General features: G+C 38.7%; 3 protein-coding genes and 1 long non-coding RNA gene across 4 annotated transcripts in view; 2 read left to right on the top strand and 2 right to left on the bottom strand.

Annotated features, from left to right (window-relative positions):
- LOC149922102 (protein FMC1 homolog) overlaps window positions 1-5,905 on the top strand; it is a 29,395-nt gene extending 23,490 nt beyond the window's left edge. The window contains exon 3 of the mRNA XM_090163615.1: window positions 5,653-5,905. Within this exon, the coding sequence (XP_090019741.1) occupies window positions 5,653-5,745 (93 nt within the window). The 3' untranslated portion in view covers window positions 5,746-5,905. The remainder of the gene's footprint in view (window positions 1-5,652) is intronic.
- A 33-nt stretch (window positions 5,906-5,938) lies between these two features.
- On the bottom strand, window positions 5,939-6,583 carry LOC149922101 (uncharacterized). The gene is made up of 3 exons (XR_016477464.1): window positions 6,495-6,583; window positions 6,128-6,262; window positions 5,939-6,074 (listed from the first exon to the last, which is right to left on the bottom strand). It is a non-coding gene; the product is annotated as an uncharacterized LOC149922101 (long non-coding RNA).
- An 851-nt stretch (window positions 6,584-7,434) lies between these two features.
- LOC149922100 (sodium-dependent phosphate transport protein 2B-like) lies at window positions 7,435-14,314 on the bottom strand. Its single transcript, XM_090162512.1, has 7 exons — window positions 14,163-14,314; window positions 13,624-13,852; window positions 10,938-11,210; window positions 10,675-10,866; window positions 10,465-10,583; window positions 10,257-10,368; window positions 7,435-10,117 (listed from the first exon to the last, which is right to left on the bottom strand). The coding sequence occupies exons 1-7, from the start codon at window positions 14,280-14,282 to the stop codon at window positions 9,111-9,113; spliced, it is 2,052 nt and encodes a 683-aa protein (XP_090018638.1). The 5' UTR covers window positions 14,283-14,314; the 3' UTR covers window positions 7,435-9,110.
- Window positions 14,315-17,771: 3,457 nt separating this feature from the next.
- On the top strand, window positions 17,772-18,460 carry LOC149922099 (uncharacterized). Its single transcript, XM_090162247.1, has 3 exons — window positions 17,772-17,782; window positions 17,841-18,396; window positions 18,452-18,460. Coding segments are annotated over exons 1-3 (567 nt in total). The 5' UTR covers window positions 17,772-17,780.
- The last annotated feature ends 3,321 nt before the right edge of the window (window positions 18,461-21,781 follow it).

Here is a 21,781-nt window from a genome sequence, read left to right as displayed (position 1 = left end):
GAGGGAGGACGCTCGTGTAAGATCGCTAATCGCGTACCTTTGTACTCCGTTTTGCCACGTTGCTTAGCGTAGGTGGATATCGATATCCCGAGACATCATGTTACAGGAAGAGTTCAACTAGAGTTGTTCATTTTCCGGAAAAATGAAATGCGGAAAAAGTTCCGCCAATCGGAAAAATAAAAAATTGAAACATAAATTACTGTTAAAGGGTTTTTAATGTTTTTATAAATATAAAATGTCCATGGGGGGGCAAACGGGTCAACCCCCCCCCCTTTTATGAACTATAAATGCACTAATAAAGGTATGAAATTCCTTCCCCCTTTTGACTAGGTATGAAGATTGCCCCCCTTTGAAAACTTTCTAAACAGTAAACATACTACATTAATAGTGTTACATTGTTAATCAGTTTAAACTAGTCTAGAGGTTTAGTTTTACTTTTAGATTCGAAAAAATGAGGCGCTTTATTTAAATTTGCAAACAATATTAGACTAATCATGGAATTAAAACTTTTTTATTTTTTACGGAAAAATACGGAAAATATTCCGGAAAAAAGGCCCCGGTCATTTTCCGGAACTTTTAACTAATATGGCGGCTATGACTCGAAGGGGGTTTTGGAAAGGGAAATGAAAATAAATTTCTAACGTAGAGAATACTGAGAATTGGATCCGTATCTATATTCTAGACAAGATTTATTACGGATCTGGAAAAGCTGGAAAGGTCAGGGATGTATATTCTAATCAAGGCTACCCACCATATCTGGAAAAGTCAGGGAATTTGATAATTGCACTAAAGGTCAAGGATTCAAAACTATATTCTAGTCGGGGCTGCCACAGTACCTGGAAAACCTGGATATGTCAGGGAATTTGTAAATGGTTCGAATAGTCAGGGAATTTTTTTTAAATAAAAAAACATTTAAAATCAGTAAAGTCAGCTAATTTTAAATCTAGTTAAAATTGTAAGAATTTTTAAAACATGTACCTAAAAAGGCAGCTAATTTTAAATCTAGTTAAAATTGTAAGAATTTTTAAAACAGGTACCTAAAAAGGCAGCTAATTTTAAAACTAGTTAAAATTGTAAGAATTTTAAAAACAGGTAAAAAGGCAGCTAATTTTAAAACTAGTTAAAATTATAGGAATTTTAAAACCAGGGGAAAAGGCAGATAATTTTAAAAATAAATAAAAAGGCGAGATAATTTGAAATACTAGTAAAAAAGTAATGGAATTTAAATGTAAACTAATATATTGGTTCAATTAATGCCCAATTTTGGCTAAAATGTCAGGGAAAATCTCTGTAAATGGTAAACGTGTGAAAGTTGGGAAATTTCAATCTGAAAAAAAACCGTGGCAACCCTATCAAGCAGTTGTTGGCGTTTCGCTCTTCCTGGTAATCAAAGAAATTAAAAATTCAGAATTATTTAATCTATTTAATATTTTGATTGTTAATTCGCAAATGAACTTAGAAGTGAATTCGGAAAGAGGAATTTATATAATTTAGAGATTTCTCCGTTGGCGCCATCCCACGCATACATTTTTAATTTCAATTCCTAAAGAAAGCCTTCGCTGTTTTTTTACATGTCTGATCGTAAACCGTTTCCAAGAAATATGGAAAATTTAAATTCAAACTGAGAATACGTTGCTGCAACCAAGGAGCAACCATACAGGGGCGGCTTAAGGGCCGGCAAACCCGGGCAACTGCCCGGGGCGCCGTTTTGAGAGGGGGCGCCAAAATTGATTTGTGCGCCTTTTTATTTTACCAAGAATCAGATTTGTTTATAAAAATTTTAATGAAAGCATAACATAATTTGAAAAATCTTGAGCTAATTAGAAATACAAACCGTTTTCCCAACCAAAATGTCCAACATCGTCGATGATCGTTTTTTTGCGACTATTTATTTTCAAATAGTAAATAAACCATAAAATTACGGTGCATAGTTCTGACGGATAAAGCATTTTCCTGGTATTTTCATTATAAACCAGGGTATATAATATGAAGAAGAAAAAGCAACAGGGGCCATACCAACGGAGGCCTATCATCATAGTGCCCTACGCCAGCGTCCCCAAGCCCAGACAGGTGACAAATCCAGCATGGGTAGTAGCGTGGGGCTAGCCAGTAAGAATTTGCCTGTACACCTATTACGTAATCATTAATGAGTTCAGATGATTACGATGAGTACAGATGAGTACGAAGATTACAAATGAGTACAAAAGATTACAGAAGAATACGTAATCATTACAGTTAGGGTGTACACCGATTTCAGGAAGTCGATGGCCCCTCAGGTAGTAGTACCCTACTACTGATGGTCGGACCTTTGACGCAAGCCACTCAACCCAGCAGAAGGTGCAGCAATGGGTGGACAAATTCTCACTTCGCAAACAGCCGTGCGAGTAAGAGTGGATGCTATAGCAACTCCTTCCGACACCCTACCTACGTAGGTAAAGAGTCATACCCTTTGTAGAGTGCTCCTAAAGGGGAACGACGGGACACAGCGGTCCACATAACCCGGCCGGGTAACAGGACCAACATGCCCTCACACGGAGGCCCGCCGCCCCACAGCAGGCTATCCAATCCGCCGAGGCGGCTAGTTTACACGGACCCTCTCCGTTAGCCTGAGTCGAAGCTCAGTTTCCCAAACCTGGCCTAAGTCGGAGGTGGAGATAGGACCATTTGATCTGAGCTAACATCTCGCAGTTCGCCACCGCCCTTATGGGACCCCGACTCCCCGGTAAACCCACCAGTTATTGCACACTCTAACCAATTTAGGGCCACAAGAATAGAAGGAAGCCCAAAGGAATATAGTACTTCAATGTACTTTCTTGCTATTTCGTTGTCATTTATCCAGCTTTATGATAAATAAACTACCAGGCCATTTTCAAGAATTCTATTTGTTTCTTAGACTGTTATGAACCTGCATTTAATATTCTAAAATGCATTTAAATCGTTTTCGATGGCTAGTTCTTAAGCAGTCTATCGGTACGATTTAATCTGTCGTGTGTCCGTGGTTACCGTTAGTCTTTTCTATTTTACGCGCACGCGCAGAAAGCCATTTATAAGTTTCAGTTAAATAGTTTTTGTTAGATAGATATTAATTAGAGTCACGTTGAATTGAATTAAGATGTCCGAGAAATAGAAGCATTCTGGTTCTTTTTATAAAAAAAAAGTAAATTAAGAGAAGCCGTTAAAGCAGAAAAGCAAGCGACAGCTTTTAAAAAGTTCATAAGTGTAGGCCTTAAAAAATCCCGCAAAAAGTTTCTTAATTAAGTTGTTAAAGCAATTAATGTAATGAATAAAAGAATTAAGTTTACTAAGAACAACCCGTGAGTTAAAAATAAAAATATCCAGGGATTATTTTTATCTTTAACTCACGGGGTCTTCGTAAACTTAATTCTTTTATTTAACATATTAACCGTGATACAATTCAGTATGGACATTATAATTAATGTACTTAAGGTATACTAGTCTTGCCACCTTACCTAGTGTTTCAAGCTCCATGTAAAATGACCCTGTACCATAAAGAAGGTATTAAATATGTTTACACAAAGTATTTAGAAAGTGATTAAAGGGATTATTTATTGTTAGGAAAACGGTAAATTTATAACATGGACATGGTAATGTTTTTTACGGGTGGGGGGTAGTTTAATTTAGTCTAAAAATAAGACGGGCGCCAAAAATCCCCCTTGCCCGGGTGAAAAAAATTTATTGAGCCGGCCCTGCAACCATAGATATAAGAAATGTATATGAAGGTCTATAAATTTCGGGGCGTCTAAGCCTAACATAAAATACGGAATTGACACCTAGCAGACACCGAGGAAGGCACGTGACCAAGAGCGCGAGCTCTCTTAGCATTTTAGTACTAAGTGCTTGACCTTTCCGCAGGCCGTAGTCTTTAGACACCATCTGTTGGTGACTTTTAGTATAATTTTTAAGCAGGAGACAATGGCTCTCGCGATGATAGCACGAGCTTTCTTACCGATAGATAGCGCCTTGTAAGGATAGCCTGCAGAAATTACGCGTTTCTGCTAGCTGTCACCTCCGTATTCACTCCCTTTATATACGTTTTCTATATCTATGGTTTTCACTAGGACCAAAATGGCACGACGGCGAGCTTGGACGCGTAAAATTTGTATTAGGCCTAACGGGGATTTTTTTGCGTCGACGTTCACCGCTGTGGCGTTTTTGCCCAAGTGAAAACAAGCCTTTAATCCGTGCTGCGACGTCACCTGCTCTTATAGCCGATGACTTCGTTGCTCAACGGACGGGCAACGTGACGTCAAAACCGGAAACCAAAAAACCCGTTCAGTATAAAACCGCTGACCGTTGAGCTTTTTTAGAGTAAAGGCTGGTTTACACTAAGGCAAAACCGCCGTGACGGCGGGCGCTAACTTTTGAAATCCTCGTTAGGCCTAATAGAAAATTTTTGCGTTCACGCCCGCCGTCACGACGGTTTTGCGCTAGTGAAACCAACCCTAAAGCTGGTTTCACACTCGACGCAAAATATGCCGGAAAGACGATAATAAACGCCGAGCTGAAAATGGATTCCCATTCGATATACCGCTAACGTTCAACTTTAAGCTGGTTTCACACTCGACGGGAAATATGCCGGAAAGACGATAATAAACGCCGAGCTTAAAATTGATTCCCATTCGATATGCCGCTAACTTTCAACTTTACGCTGCTAATTTTCCGTCGAGTGTGAAACCAGCTTTAAGGCTGGTTTTCACTAGGGCTGCGGGCAAAAGCCTCGAAACGCCACGACGGTGAACGTCGACGCGAAAAATTCCCGTTAAGCCTAATAAAATATTTTTACGTTGACGCTCACCGCTGTGGCGTTTTTGCCCTAGTGAAAACCAGCCTTTACTCTAAAAAAGCTCAACGCAGTCAAAGATTACGCTAGGAAAGTCGGAGGGGCGTGCTTTTTCTTTCGGCAATTACGAGGCGAATATATTCTGGATATTAATTGTTTAGCAACAATTTATGTTTAAAGGGGGGAAAAGGTTTGCTCGAATTACGTATATTAAACTTTGATCTCGGGAAATAGAAGATTACAACTTTGTAGTTCGCTCCCATCGCCCAAAAAAAATGCAAAAAATTTGTTTAGACTCGTCCTGCTTAGACTTTACTTCGCTTTCTGTTTGACGTTATTGCTGGAGGCGCGATTTGAACTTTTCGCGATGTTAAACTCTTCCTGCTTTTATTTGAGCCTCGTTGTTCACTTTTCTCGTCAGGGTTCTTACACGACCTGGAATACCTGAAAAACTTGGAAAAGTCAGGGAATTTGAAAATGTTTCCCAATGGTCAGGGAAAAGTCAGGGAATTTGATAATTATTCCCAATGGTCAGGGAATTTGATAATGGTCCAAAAAAAATACGCTAAATAAATTTTTAGAAGATGTATTAAAAATACATAATAAATATTTTTCAAGATTTTACCTCAAAACAATAATTAAATCTGCAAAAATGGTCAGGGAAATTTTGCAATTTGGTCAGGGAAAACCTGGAAATGTCAGGGAATTTAATTCCGGAAATTTTGTACGAACCCTGCTCGTCTTAATATCAAATCCTGCCAGTAGTAGAAGTAGTAGTAACGGTAGAAATTATCCTGTTTTTGAAATCACTGTACACGTAGCATTTATGTATTTTTTTTTTATTTTCAAAGGAGCTTCACGCGAAGTACCACAAGGGTGAGCGTTCAACAGCCGAGACCGCCAACCTGGTGGGCCTTGAAGTACCTCGACATAAATTCGACTAATTGACGAGACCCCATCGAGGCTTTTTCACCGTAATTTGTTGTATTCAAGTGACATTGTCGGTCACGCGTGAATTATATTCCTATTAACAGTAGTCCAGTACGTGTATAGCTATTTTTCGATGTACATATGAGAGTAATACGTAGAAATAAAGAAGTAACAGTATAGATAATGATTATTTTATTTTTTTCCTTCGAATGCTTAAATATAATTTAAATTTCAGTCAACGTCTCGCAATTATCGTGCGCGTGACGCCAAGCGAGTAATCGCAGTTTTCAAGTTCGCTTTTAGCCGTAGCGTGGATGTTTTTGTCAATTGGCGCTTATTTAGGCTTGACGATAATTTAGACTATTTTTTTGACAATCAAGCGCTTTAATTACGTACCACAACGCCATGCCGAAGTCCAACCACTTATTGATTTTTATTTGTTGAGTCATTTTTGTCCAATTTAATTTAAAAATGATTTTCTAAATTAGAATGTACGTCAAAAATGTGATCGCCTCATTATGAAAATTTTACCTAGATAAAGAAAAATGAGAGTAAATTGCGTTAAAACTATTGAATTCCCTCGACTGTAGTCGGTAGTGCGTACCAAAGTGCTATGCTAGTGCTGACTGAATGCAAAAATATTGTAACTCTTGAAAAACGTATATAAAATTTAGTTTATTATTAAAAATCTTTGACCTTAAGTAACTAACGTTTTTGGATATACTATATTTTTGCAATAAAATCGAATATGTACTACTAGTACCTTTTCGTTGTGTACCCTCGTAGTGGTGCTTGGTAGTGCGGGTGGAACACATCTACAGGCAATTTAGCCCTCTTGAACATGCAACCGAGTTCAGGGTCGCCACACCTCAGGGAATTTAAAAATGGGCCGGAAAGGTCGGGGAATTTTAAGAATTTGTAAAATGTTAGGGAATTTAAAAATGGGCCTAAAAAGTCAGGGAATTTTAAGAATTTGTAAAAATCCAGGGAAAGGTCAGGGAATTCAATTTAATCTTGACACTTTTTTAAGGTAATTTAACTCTAGATCTATGTTGAAATATTTTTTGTACTGAAATATAGGTTGATTAAATTTATTAACTTCTGATAAAGGTAAAAGTTAAAAACTGTTTATTTTGGCCTTAAAAAGTCAGGGAAAATAACTTAAAATGGTCAGGGAATTTGAATCTGAGAATATTGTGGCAACCCTGCATGCAACCAAATTGAATTTGGTCTAATTTGGTCGGTAGTAACCCCGTTCAAGGTTGTCCGCCGTTGGGAACGTATAGATCCCCCCCCCCCCCCCCCGGTTCCCACCTCCCCGCTGGTCGTCCTCGTTAATTCAGTATGGGTTAGTGTGAAAAAAGATCTAGTCGCCGGGGTTTGCCTAATGGTCGGAGCCGATCAATGCGAGCGAGGAAACCTCGGCACGGCGCTTGCCCGACACCGTCCGCCCTTTACAATATGGATCGTGGCGCGGCTGTTGGCAATCTTCCCTGCGCATTGCAGCCGCCTTGTTAAGCCTTGCCGTATCCCCTCTACCCTGTCCAGACCGGAGTCCCCGTGTCTACCCTAGAAATAGATGTCCGCCTTCTTTTAGAGTTCCCAATTTTTACCCCTCTATGTATGATGACAATTTCTAGAATTCGAAATTTAAAAATAAGGGCTCGTATTTTGTGTTTTAAAAAAATGAGATTTTTATTGCATTGTCTGATCGTTATTTTTTTTTGTTTTTTTTTTAAATTTCGGTCTTTTTTTTAATTTGTGCTTTAAACAATAAAACTCAAATCTATACACAACTAATTTTTTTTAATCATATTCGGTGAATTCTTTTTAGTACTATTTTTGTATAAGTAAAATAGGTTACAATACTGCATTTCTTTTTTTTTTAATATTTCTACTAAAAACAATATAAAATTGGTAATAAAAACGAAAAAGAGTAGCGGAACATTTTTTCCTATCGGGGTGACGGTGGGACTATGTTTTTAAGTTTCAATTCTAAGCTTTTAATATTATTTTTGAAGAAGGGATTTGCTAAAAATTTGATTGGGAATATTATTTTTCAACTTTTGTATATTTTGGATTTTTCGTGACAATAGACGAGATGCCTGTCATTTTTTATGATGATAAATATAATTTAGGTATAGTCGAGAAATATACATACACCCAACAAGATACGGTATATTTGTTTTGCCATTAAGGTAACTGTTAACTATATACTTAACTATTCGAAATTATAAACTATCCCACCGTATAAACTACAGCCTAAATTATTATAATCATTACCGACTATCGGTACATTTTAATTCTTTTTATTTTCGTTCCATAATTTAAAATCATTTCTAATTTAATATTTTTAACTAAAAATAACTTATTAATGTTAAAAAAAATTACGTTCTGGAATATATGATTATGCGATTCGAGCCCGGAGAATTAAACACTACACTTTAGCCATTTTTTGGAATGTTATCTCAAAAAAAGTTTTATTTTTTGTTAAATAAGTTAAGAACTTTTAAAAGGGATTGTACCGCGCTCTAGTAGGCTATCGGTATGTAGTACTTGGTCTAAGATTTTCTCAGCTTTGTAAAAAGTAACGTTAATGAAATATATGTACACAAGAAAAAAAACTCCTACGAAACAAAAATGAGGGAATAAAAACCAATTGACGATTTTAGAAAAAATACGCGATTTTATATAGCTTTTGCCAAATTGCGCGAAACAAAGTATTTAAAAAATTGTGCCTTTTTTAAAAACTTGGCGATTTTAGAGTTTTGTTTATCTTTTATTCCTTGTAAATAAAATATAAGCATCCTATTCACAATCCGATGCCTTTTCCATTGTTTCCAGCACCATTTGTTTTAATTTTTTTATTCTAAAGCTCTTAATAAGACTTCAATCTCAATCTCTCTTTTTTAATTAACTAACGTTACCTAAAATCACTCCAACAATCTTTTTTTAGCGTAAATTAAAAAATATATAGCTTTTTCTTAATTTACATTATCGTCAGTTCACAGCAATGCTCTTTAAATTTTTTGTTAACTATCATTGACTAAAAACTTCCTTTCACAGCGACGCTCTTTAGTTATTCTAATTATATCTAATCGTGAAACCTTTCATAAAACCAGTCGTCCATATATGCTAGCTTCGTCTTTAATTCTATCCGGCTTTAAAAAAGTTGTTTTTTTTTCGACTTGTGTGTTTTTATCTTTGAATAAAATGAGCACGTAAGGAGCTTAATCATATGGACCCCCTCCCCATTCTCTGGTCATCACGCGATTTGGTTTTCAACAATAATGTAATTGCCTAAAATATGTCACAAATACGCTGTGCTCCGCGGGTGTCGTGACTCTGTCCGTTCTGTCAAGGCGACGGGGGAAGGAGGTCACAGAAACGTGTTCTGCGAGTGGGACTTCCCGTTCTGTTGCCAGAAGAAGGCTTTATTGTCCAGCCCGTTCAGTCCGTGGGTCTCCGTCGGAGTGGAGGACCTCCTTTCGGAGCTGAGAATGTTAATTTGGGACTGGTTGGGTCGAATGCCCATCGCCACGCCGTCGTGCCGGCCCCCGGTTCCCGGATTTAAGCACTTACCGCAACATTTGAACACGCTGAAGGTGCGGTTGATGACGCGGTCCAATGGGTCCAGCGAGTGCATCCATTCGGGCAGGAAGTTCCAGTTCTGCAGCTTCAAGGGCAGGAGACTGGGACGTTTCCGTTGCACGATGTTGACGACGATGACCAGAGCCAGGATGATCAGGATGGGGAGGCCGACGCACATGAGAGCTACGGGTCCCGCCCAGGACAACGCGAAGACGAACCCGGGCAGCACTAGGAACATGACTATTAGGTAGAAGATGGCGAACCACCGGTATTTGGCCGTGGTGTTGCCTAGTCTTTTAGCGAGCCCAATAGGGAACCGCGTGAAGGGGATCGGGTAGAACAGCAAGATCCCGGAGATGTTGAAAAACAAGTGGCAGAAGGCGATCTGCAAGGCCCACTTTAAGGCCGGACCCTTGGTGGCCAGCGCCGCCAAGAGCCCCGTCGTCGTCGTGCCGATATTGGAGCCCAGCGTCAGCGGGTACATCCGTTCCAAGGAGATGACGCCGATGCCGGCCAGAGGGGTCAGGGCCGAGGTGAAGATGGAACTGCTCTGAACCAGGATGGTCATGACGCACCCGATGAAGATGGCGATGTAGCCCACCAGGATGGAGAACGGGAATCGGTAGTCGGAGTTGATGGTCGTCTTGATGACTTTGGCGATTTGGCCCCGCAACATCGAGTGCAGGATTTTGACCATCAGGATGAGGCACGTGCACAGGCAGACCAGGGAAATGCCCAACAGCAGCAGTCCCACGAACGAATCGCTCCATTCCAAGTCCACCAGGGCGAATTTACCTGGTTGGCGAGACACGGAGAGGAGAGAGAACGTTGTCAACACACTACTAAACCATCACGGCGAAATTGTGTAGGAGGAGGAGCTTTGCTAGCGCGCGTTTGCACGCGCTTAGTGTGGTGAAGAGCAAGAGATTCGTACATTTATCGACGCAAGATCCGTTGAAGACTTTGTCGCAACACCTTTTGATCATGGACATGTTCATGGCTTCTTCGCTGCCGTTGGCGATCTCTTCGATGATTTTCTTGTCCAGCTAGCATTCAAACTCAATTAGAACACCCGCTACTTGCTAAGCCGTCTTTTCAATTTGAAAAATGTCTTCGCTTATTAGAGAGATTTGAGTACTTACCCTAATGACTAAATTGGTGAACGGCTTGGTGATCACCGTCAGGAACTCCATATTGGCGTCCGCGTTAGTGTTCCAGTTCTGGTTTTCTACTATGGCCGCGGTTAACGATTCGAGATAACCTGAAATAGAACGAGACAAAGGTCCAACGGTTAAGCGCTTCCCGTGGGACAAAGTCATTCGCGGGAAATCGTGCCTAGCGGCGAGACTCACCGGTGGCGATTTCGATGGGCAGGAGTATAATGACTGTCAACCAGTTGAACATGTCGTGGACAGTGGCGGCCGCGAAGGCCCTTCGAAATTCGTTTCTGTCGGGCGATTGGACAACCGAGACGATGGTATTCGTGACGGACGTTCCGATGTTGGCTCCCATCACGATAGGAATGGCGTGGTGTACTTGCAACACTGTCGTGGAAATTTGGGTTAGGAAAACGAGGCTCGAAAGTAATCGGTGGAAAGGATCGATGGTATCTTACATCCCGATCCGACCATGGTGACTACGATGGAAGTCGATGTGGAAGAACTCTGAAGGAGAACGGTAGCCAGGATACCGAGCATGAGACCAACGACGGGGTTCCGCAGCAAGTCGCTTTGGGACATGACCTGTCCGGCGTACTTTCCACCGACCAGACGGAAGGCCGAGCTCAGGAAATCCAAGGAGCAGATGAAGAGGTAGAGAAGAGAGAGGAGCGCCAGCAACTTGATGGTGACCACCACCACTCGTTGCGCTTTGCCGGCCGCCGTAAGTTCTGTCCGAAACGATAACCAGAAGATAAACCGTTAAAACACGACATTTTTTAATATAATAATTTATATTCGAAATATGTATGAAACAAAATACGCAACTTAAGTTATAAACCATGTACACATCATTTGATAACTGATAAACTTTTATTTCGGTTTCGCGTTTATGGGGTGTTAAATATGTTAAGCTAAGCGCTTTAAAGGCGACGATTTCGAGATTATCAGCGCGCCGTAAGCGAAACCACGGAAAAGCTTACAATACTTACCCACACGCAAAAATTAAGATAAAGAAAGAGAAAATAGCGGTTACATTGTAAGAATAGAGAAAGATTAGATTAAAATGAACCCATTTACTTTTGGATGTGACGACATTTTTTGTTTAAGAAACCTGGAAGCGGTTTATCTTAATACTTGTTAGCGCCATAAATCCCAGTTAATTTATTGATATTGAGGCTATAAACTTGGGAAATTCGAGATGTTTACAATACCTTACCACAGCCTTGTACCGGTAGAGCCGAAAAATTCCTTTAATTTCGTCATCGTGATACCTTGACTCTAAAATACCACCCCTCCCCCGAGGTTACCTTTCAAAAACAATTATAGCTTATCATAATTAATTGTCATTCCATATAATTATAGTTGAATTAAATCATATGACACCAAATTCCGATTATTGCGTGTATAGTATATTTTTATAGTTACGATAATTATATCTTCCCGGTTTAAATTTCGTAGAAACCAATTATTTAAAAAAATTTTGAAAAAAAACAACCCCTTCTTTTTTGAAAAAAAAACGGCCTGTCAGATGTCTCGCGTTTCACGCCGCCAAATGTTTGGTTCAAACCGGTTCTCGTTCGAGAAAATCCAAAACTAAAATATTCAGAAGCGAGAGGGTATAAAAACGGCAAAAACATTTGAACTCGAGCCTAGTTTGGTACATCGTCCTCTTTAAAAGCAGATGACGATGGAGGGAAATGGGTTAGACTCCTCAAAGGGTTGCGAGCTAATGTTCTTTCATTGTCTCCAAATACAAATTCAGAGAAATAAATTTAATAAAAAATAATAAATTTGCCCTCGAACCATTCCTTTTCTTTTTGTTCCGAATTTATTGAATTTTATTCAAATTAAATATAAAAAGTGGAAGAAATATTCCCAAAATTTTGTAGATTTCAAGGAATGAGAAAATATTTCATCAATTTATCCGTTCGATTTATATACTTACGTATCCGATAGTAATACGATTAAAAGGTAGGAACCATTTTCTTGAATAAATAAACAGCTTAACTGAAGTGGAGCCTATGGAATCGTTTTGTGTGGTCAAATATAGATTAAAATCAAGGTCAAGAATAATAGTTTCGGCGCACGTGACTATATATAAAGGCACAAAATGCAAAAATAATAGGATATATGTACTCTTTTCTGTTTTCCGGACTTTATAAAAGGAATAACGATTTTTCGTCAAAATGGCCACAAAATCACTACTTCAATGACGTACCGTGGTAACTCGAAAAATGATCGTTTTGGGGGAAATTTATTTCGAAAGATCTTTGAAACCAAATCATAGAGAAAGAGTTAGTATATTTTATAAGTCGACATTTAACCCAAAAATATGGTAATAAAGAAATTTTGAAATTTGAAGTTACGGTACTTTTACATTGACTTTTGTTTCCTATTTTAACTTTATATTAACACATATTTTACGTAACTATTACATTAAGTAAATTCTCTAAAATAAGCGTATTTTACGTAAGAATTAACGCTTATCCCAAACGTTTCGTGAGAGTCGAGTTACCATATTTTCGCGCTGAGATAGCGGCGAGACTAGCGACTTGCTCAGTAGGTTAGCGTGACCGCGCCTACGACTACGCCGCCTCGCCAAGCTCGCGAGCGTGCGGGAAAGGCCCACCTATTCAGGGACAGCCGAAGCTCTAGCCGGACCTATCGCGATAATTACAAACTGAAAAATTAATATCGCTGCCAACCGGGAAACCCTCCCACTAACAATAAATTCGATTAAAGGCGGTAAACGAGGGTACAGTACCCTCCTATAGAATACGCCGAGTCTGAATACGAAAATAAAACGGTGGTATTTTTTTAAACAAACCCCTAAATTGTATTTTGGTATTTGGAGAACAGCCAAAACATTATAGTTCCCTATCTACTCCGAGTTCGTTAAAAATACCACATCCCCGGTAGTTCAACCAGTACCGGTACCCGGTAGGGTAGTTCTACTAGTACCAATACCACTATGAACCATTCTCAAACAGACATTTTCCTTAAATTAAAATTCGCATTCACACTCATCCCGATGATGTAAAAACAAGCACGATGCGGAGTGGTTTGAAAAAAGGTGAAGATAAATTATTTTAGTTTCGGTTTTTTTTTGGTATGAAAAGTGGTGCGTTTTGTTTTTTTTACCTGACCACTGCAGGCCACTGTCTTGTAGCTCGGGCAATGCCCACGGATCGTTATCTGCGTCGGCAGTTTGTTCGTTAATTTGTTTTTCCTTGTCGGAGGGCGGCGTCGGCGCTTTGTTTAGGATTTGCTCATTCCCAGCTTCGCTCAACGCCTTCTCTAAGTGCAGCGTGGCGTCCGAGGTCGGCGGATGGAGAAGCTCGGCCGGCGGCTCAGCCAATTTTATCTTCACCTAGAGCCGAACAGGGGAAACCTCGGTTGATACCCAAAACACTTCACAGACGTCCAACCCGCCGATTTTAGGGGCTCATCCCAATCAACGGAAATCCATTCCAACCCTTTCCTCACATCGCGCCGATTATAGTTCCACAATGAATACGCCGCGAACGTTAACGCCAACGGCATTTTTCTGATACCGTTTTTGTTACCGTTTTTTTTTTTTACTTTTTTTCCCGTCGCTTTTAACAATTTTTTTTGGGGGGTTTATATATTTTTAAAAAGGGGAAATTGAATTGTAATTAAATATTGAAAACGGTACTTACCTCCCCGTTCATATCAACTACGCTGCCGTAGTAATTATTGTTATTATTATTCAAATTCTCCGTGGTGGCGGTTTCTTCGTTTTCCGCGACGAACGTGTAGTTTGCTTTGCTCCCCGGCATAACTGCGAACGAACGACGGCCAAGTGCCGCGATATATTACCTCCTCGTGACGTCACGAAACGCCGACTGCGACGTCACCGATCGTTAAACCACGCCTTTTTTATTATCGCCGCTGGGGGGGTCTTTACTTCAGGTTGCGTTTCCCTCTCGCTACTTCTAGCAACCTCCGCCGATCCCGATGATTCTCGGAGGCTGCGGCTAAAATGAGATGCCGCGTAGATCTGCCTTCCCCAGTCCTTCCCCCCCGGGCATTTCCTCGAGGTTGGTCTTCCCTATAACGCCATAGGCGGGTAATTACAGATCCGTTGTAATTGCCTATATTGATGAGTTCTTTTTTACATACGCGGATAATTCTTTTTATTACATTTCTGGTTTAAAGGAAGTGAATATTATTTGATAATCCGGTGTTTCGTAATGTTGTTGGTTTTTTTTTTTCGTGATTAGGCTAAATTTATATAAATAAAAGTGATAAATTTGAAAATTGGTTTGTTTTTTCAATCGCGGTATTTTATACTATATTCAGCTTTTTTGAAAGTGATTTATTGACGTTTGGCCATGTTTCAAAAGGAAGCGTAGATAATTTATTGATGAATTGTTATATTTAGAGAGAGGTTGAGAGGAAGTCGAAATAGATGGCACTGTTGTTTGTGTTGAGTCTAAAGTTTACATTGAAATAACCGGATAGATCTTAAAACTCTATTAATGTTTACAGCGTGATTAATCTAGATTTGTTTTAATTATTTATTATTGGAACCTCTTTTAAAGTATTTCCGGTTAAATTAAAATAAATAAACCAGCGACTAAATGTTTTATCATATTTGTTGCGGGGAAGTAGGAAACACCGGACGCGGAACCTACTTCAGAGCTATAATTTGGCGGGGAAAATCGGGATCAGCTCCTAACGCGTGTGATACCATTGTTTATCGTGAAAGTAAGGTGAGTTCGTACTCACTTTGAGCGTAGTCAAAACTGGCGGGGAGGGGGAAACACGTAACGAGGGGGGAAGGAACATAGGTTTGTTGACACACCGGCGACGGCGTCACCGGAACTGGCTCTGATTGGTCGATCGGAGCAAAGTGCCGAACGCGGCACGTGATAGTCTCGTGCGCGTTGCTCCAGACGCGAGCCAGAAAATTCCGCGTTGCGGGATCATCCATTCATACAGCGTTGCAACATACCGAGCGGACGGGGGGCACAGAAAGGTTGGAAAAGGGGATAACGAATGCGCGGACAAGGTGCTTTATCACTCGATGCATTGTTGATCCCATCAAAAATCGCCTATCAATAATATTTTAGGCTTATTTCGATTCCTCATTACGCAACATCGCGAGTCTATTTTTCAACTTGATAGCGCGTTTTATTGCAACGCAATCGTTCAATGTACGAAGTGACGCTGTAAGAGTGGCGCCGGTGACTTTGGATTTAGGTTTAAATTAACTCATCGACGGATAATCGGAGGTTGAAATTTCAGATCTCTATTTTCGGCGTGAATTGATAAAGATTTGAGTGACATTCTTGGAAATGTTGTTAATCCGCCTGCTTCTCTTCTTCGTCGCCATTGTTTCTAATCGCGAATTCGAGTATCAGTTTTTTTAACTTCAACAGTGATAGTGTTATTTTATCTATCAGCAAAATTGTCGTGTTATTTTTATTGACTTTCGTTCCTGTTTGCAACATATTGCTTAAGTGCTAAGTCTTCAGTACCTAAATTAAGTTTTGAGAAATTTATATCCAATAGTTAGTTAGTTTTTTCTGTTAAAACGAACTAGTATCGCGTCGTTACTTTATCTAACAATTATACTCAAACTATAAATCCACCGAAAGTAGTTAATAAAAAAATAATAATAATCAGCTAGGCTAATACCCAAGGCACCACCTTAGGCCCAAGTCATCTAACTTCTTATTATGCCTTTAAACAGGTGGCCGGGTTACAACGCGTAGGAGGGTGGTAGCAAGCCCTACATGCCACGCGAGCCAACAGCTCCCTACATTAACTATTAACGTTAACCTCTACAAGTTTTTATGGAAGGGGAAACCGAAGAACTCGAGGAGCCCTGGAAAATATGTTAGAAAACAAGTTTTGGGATGGAAATGCTAAATACGTCTTAATTTGTCAAAGGATTCGATGGATTTAAAGTGAAATATTTTTCGATAGGGGTATGAATAAGAATGAATTTTTGTGGTCTGAATAGTGTAGTTCACCCGGCTATCCCAAATGTTTTACAGGTGGACTCGATTATCTTATTGTTCTCTCTAGCTTCCTCGTCTTACCGTCGCGGCTATACTTACAAGGAGACTACCCGAGGTGTTACACACCGATTTTGTTCAAACTCGGGGGATTGGTAGACCTTCATTTAACTTGATTTTATTCAATGGGCAACGGTTTTGCCATGGCAACGAAAAATGTTTTTGTCAACTTAAAATAAAAATTTTCCCATTGAAAATAACATGGGATTTTACAAAATTGAAAAAAAAATTAAAATACCAAAATTATAAAAAAAATTGAATAAAATTCCTTTAGGATTTTTCAAGTTAAATGGAGGTCTACCAATCCCCCGAGTTTGAACAAAATCGGTGTGTAACACCTCGTGTAGTCTCCTTGTTAGAGTTTTACGCGCGGAGGTTCTCTTTTAATTTAATTATTTAAATTAATCGTAATTTCGTAAACTACTTGAGTAGAAGGAAAGTGAGGGTGTGGCATCGATCCCGGGTTCGGGTTTGGGTTCGGGATCGAAATCCGGGATTTAAGGGATGAAATGGGGGTAAAATCGTCAAAAAGTCAATGTATTTAGGGTATTTCTCGCGACGATTTGTTTTCCCGTATATCAACATATTGTGTCCAGGCCAACTTGTTCATTTATCTACGCTTATCTCGAAAGATACTTGAACGTATATCTTATCAAGTTTTATCGTACGGAATAAGTTGAAATGATGTAAAAATTGATAACCTAGGCGGCGCGTGCGCAGATTACCCCGGGGGACGCGATTAATTTGAATTTAAGAGTTTTTTGACGTCATGGAATATGGGACGCGGTTAACGTGCGCGGATTGGGGCGCGGTTAATTTGAATTTAAAACATAGATTTGAGTGTTTTGACGTCATGGAATATTCGTTGTTAAAATGACGTAGAATGGAAATATTTTTAAACTTAATTTTAATATCATTGTAGTACTTAAATATGCTTGACACTTGAACCTTTCTCACGAGTATTTCAAACGAATATCTAAAGTTTAAGTATGAGAAACGTATCGTTCTCAAGTATTGTAATTGTACACGTGATTCCGTATGAGGACCGGGTAAATTCCTATATACGTAACGCGATACACTTCAAAATGCGTATACGTAGAATGGAATTAATTTTAAACTCCATTTTAAAAAATAAGATATCGAAGATAAATAATTTCAGAGTATAAAAAGGGAAAACCGTATAATAGTAAGACCATATTTAGAAAGTTCACCATCTGAATTGTATTGGAAGTGACTTCGAGGAACCTTAAAATGTAAGTAGGAATACTCAGTGATAATTCTTAACTTTGTCTTAATGTATTTATTTTATAGGAATTGTTCATTTCCTGTGTCTGCTGACAAAGGGTTAATCGTTTATGCAGATGAAACCATCTACTGCGGTCTATTAGATTTAACAAAGGGTATCAAACTAACAGAAGCGGAACTGCAAGAGCTATGGACAAAGAAAGATGCCATTGAAGCTTATTTCAATAACGAAGCTGAAACTTCGTGGGTTTTCACAGGTTCTGAAACTAAACGGTTTTCGGTTCATAGATTTGCCGAACAAAAGGTTTTAGATGTTAGACAAATGTACCATGGTTATGGAGTAAACTATGGAAAACTGTTACCGACTAAAGAGGGGGTAGCTTTCGCTCAATCTTCTTGGTTGAATTTCCTCGACCAGTACAAGTCTATTCAGAAGTGTTTAAAGAAAATCAAGGAAATAAAGGAGGCGATGACTAACGTTGTAATTAAACAATTACACGAAGCTCTTAAGAAAGCGTGCAATGGCTGTCAAATTGATCATCCATCTCAACTCCAGCATGATTGTATCATGACGGATTATTCTAAGCGCGTAGATTTGCATTTTTATGAAATAATTATGTCGGTAGATTGTGAAAATATTATTGAAATGTTTACTATTCGCTGTGAATTGTCGAAAGAAATTTTAAATAATATAATGTCACTAATAATATGCAATGCTAAAAACTTGTTAAAAAGTTAATAAAATTGATTGCACTAATGTTCCGATTCTCATTTACCATTATGGATTTAAGCTTACAACATCCAATGAATGGGCTTGTAGCCGGGTCCACCCAATGCGGAAAGTCATTCCTGGTGGGACGGTTGATTCAATATAAGAAGACCTGTATATCCCCTCCTCCGGAGAGGATAATATGGTGTTATACCGAGTATCAGCCGAAACTATTTCAATCAATATTAGAACACACACCTTCAGTCGAGTTTCACGAAGGGTTACTCGATGTTAATATATTAAACCCGCAAATTAGGAATTTAGTTATTTTAGACGATTTGTTATGCGAGATATCTAATAATAAAGATGTAACTAATTTATTTATTCGTGGATCTCATCACAGAAACACCTCCGTACTAATTTTAATGCAAAACCTTTATTACCCCGGAAAAGAAATAAGAACTTTAAATTTAAATGCTCATTATCTATTTATTTTTAAATCACCACGAGATAAATCAACAATTTATCATCTCGCGAGGCAGATATCTCCAACCAATAGCAAATACGTTATTGATGCGTTTCAACAAGCTACGTCACGGAAATTTGGGTATTTATTAGTTGACTTGAAACCTCACACCCCAGATCAGTATTTACTACGAACAGGTTTAATACCGGGTGAAGAATCGGCTGTCTTTATTCCAAAATGAAGTGTATTATAGAAGGGAATTTTTTTAGGGTTAATCGAGAGTGGATTATTAAAGAATTAGCTTACGTAGTATTAGAAACTGAAGAATCGGAAGTGTTTACTTTCAAATCTCCATGCCCTTTCAAAGAGCTTTCAAACGAAAATAAAAGACAATGCAGATGGATATCTCATAACATTTGTCATCTTCGATGGGATGACGGCGAACGTCCTTACAGAACGAGACGTGACATTTGCAATCAGATAGCGGAAAAAGCTACTTCGTTTTTCACCAAAGGTTTAGAAAAAGCTGCAGTATTATCGACACTCCTCGGTGTTCCAGTAACTAACATCGAAGATACCGGTTGTCCTAAATTATCAGAACTAGAAGACGTTGAATTAAACTGCCCTTTTCATTCCGAAACTGTTCATTGCGCTTTAAGAAAGGCTAAGAAAATCTCTAAATGGATGTCTCAAAACGAGTAAAGGAAAACCTAGACTTTCTACGTTTCCTGACATCCTGTAATCTAAATCAAAGAAAGACAGCTATTAAATACGCTAGCAAGGAAGCTATACTGGCTCTCGTTGAATGTTGTATAAATGTATTACACGGAACAATTGAACTGTCAGAACGTCATCGTAAGCGGTTAAAGAAACATAGCGCGGTTATACGAAACGTGTCGAAGAAGAATCCTATATCAAAACGACGAAAGATACTGGTACAAAAAGGTGGTTTTCTTCCATTTTTATTAGCGCCACTGCTATCTATCGTTAGCTCAGTCGCCGGAAGTGCAATAAGCCGAGCTATAAACCGATGATGGCTCGAAAAATGCTTCTAGTACCTGAAGATGTAATGGAGAGATTAAAAAACACTCCACCTTCCAAAACAGAAGAAACACCTGAACTTCAAAAAGAGAAGACACTCGATGATGAAATGAAATCTATTCTAGATAATCCAGATTTAAACGAATCAGAGAAATTAGCATTATACAATCAAACTCTCCAACGACGGTTAACTTACGTACGTAAAGAGCAAATCTCTCCCGTTATTGAAAACTCTGAACGGCCTAAAACCTGGTTCGCGCAAATATCTTATTCTCTACCTGCAACTTATGTTAGTGATGCGATTTCATTATACCGAGCGACTACGGAAGATCCGAGATATATTAGATGGACTAACTCAGGAGAGCTTTCTATTCGAGGACAAGTGATTGGAGGATCTAATATAATCGATCTTTTGTATGACGCTGTGAGAAAAACGCCTGGAACAGCGATTGATCCTATAGGAGTTACAGAGTTTTACGAGGGCATTCATAAGTCAAATATTTCAAAACGTTTAATTAAAAATCCTGTAAGATTGACACTGTTAAAAACATTCGCTGTATTTCATACACCACCAAGTAGTTCAATGTTATCATCATCTTCACCTAGTCCTCTAAGATCTTGGATACATACTAAATAAAATATATTAACCTGATAATTTTGTTCTCATTTCATAGTATAAGCCTACAATGGAAGGTTGTACAGAAACGGTCTCTTTAGGACTTTTAGCCTATTTATCACAATCATTTTCAAAATCACCGAAAATTATCACAGCTGTATTAATTATCATAGTTATTATAATATTAGAATTATTTAATTTCCTTTTTTGGCGTTACATGCCATTACATCAAAATATTACCCAATATGGAGAAAGAACTTGAGCAGATCTATACTAACCCCGCAGACCCAGGGTCATTCGCTGGAGTTCAAGCGCTCTATAATTCAGCTCGACATAAAGGTTTAAAGGTTTCATTGGAAAAAGTAAAACAATTTCTAATAAAGCAGGATACATATACGCTGCATAAACCTGCTAGAAGACGATTCAAACGAAATCGAACTATTGTTTATGGAATTGACGAACAGTGGCAAGCGGACTTGGCAGATTTTCAGAAGCTGTCTAAATATAATTCAGGATCTCGCTACGTATTATGTATTATCGACATATTTAGCAAATACGCTATGGCTGTAGCGGTTAAAAATAAGAAAGGTGTAACAATTTTAGAAGCGTTACGTAACGTTTTTGAAAAAGGCCGTCAACCGAAAAGAATTCAAAGTGATCATGGAAACGAATTTGTCTGTCAAGAAGTGCAGAGTGAATTAGAAAGAAGGAACATTAAATTTTTCGCTACCCGATCGGAAATGAAAGCGTCCATTATTGAAAGATTCATTAGAAGTTTTAAATCTCGTTTATATCGCTATTTCACGCAGAATAACACCCTTAAATATATCGACGTTTTAGATGATATTATAAACGCTTATAACAATAGTTATCATAGATCAATTAAATGTAAACCCGCGGAAGTTACTCTAGATAACTCTGCTAAAATATGGAAAAATCTTTACGGTTCGGTAAATTTTTCTCCTCCGTTAACATACGCGTTTGAAATTGGAGATATTTGTAGAATAAGTAGAAATTTATCAATTTTCGATAAGAAATATAACCCGAATTTTACTACAGAATTGTTTAAAATAGCTGAGAGACTACCACGTGACCCACCTGTATATAAGCTGATGGATTTAAATTCTAACCCCATTTTAGGAGTATTCTATCGAGAGGAGGTTCAGATTGTTGGT

The sequence above is a fragment of the Leiobunum rupestre genome, chromosome 11 (genome assembly GCF_980474605.1).
Source record: "Leiobunum rupestre chromosome 11, qqLeiRupe1.1.hap1, whole genome shotgun sequence".
In the NCBI taxonomy this organism is placed as follows: domain Eukaryota; kingdom Metazoa; phylum Arthropoda; class Arachnida; order Opiliones; family Sclerosomatidae; genus Leiobunum; species Leiobunum rupestre.
Note: the sequence above shows the minus strand (reverse complement) of the source record. Positions and strands in the feature narration are given on the sequence as shown.

What these genes read in the sequence shown, in the direction of transcription:
- LOC149922100 (XM_090162512.1), bottom strand. Translation starts at nt 14,282, where the DNA reads ATGCCGGGGAGCAAAGCAAACTACACGTTCGTCGCGGAAAACGAAGAA. An exon ending in CAGTGGCCTGCAGTGGTCAG is followed by an intron (nt 11,211 to 13,623) that starts GTAAAAAAAACA and finishes CGTTTCGGACAG; the next exon opens with AACTTACGGCGGCCGGCAAA. An exon ending in GCCCATCGAAATCGCCACCG is followed by an intron (nt 10,584 to 10,674) that starts GTGAGTCTCGCC and finishes GTTCTATTTCAG; the next exon opens with GTTATCTCGAATCGTTAACC.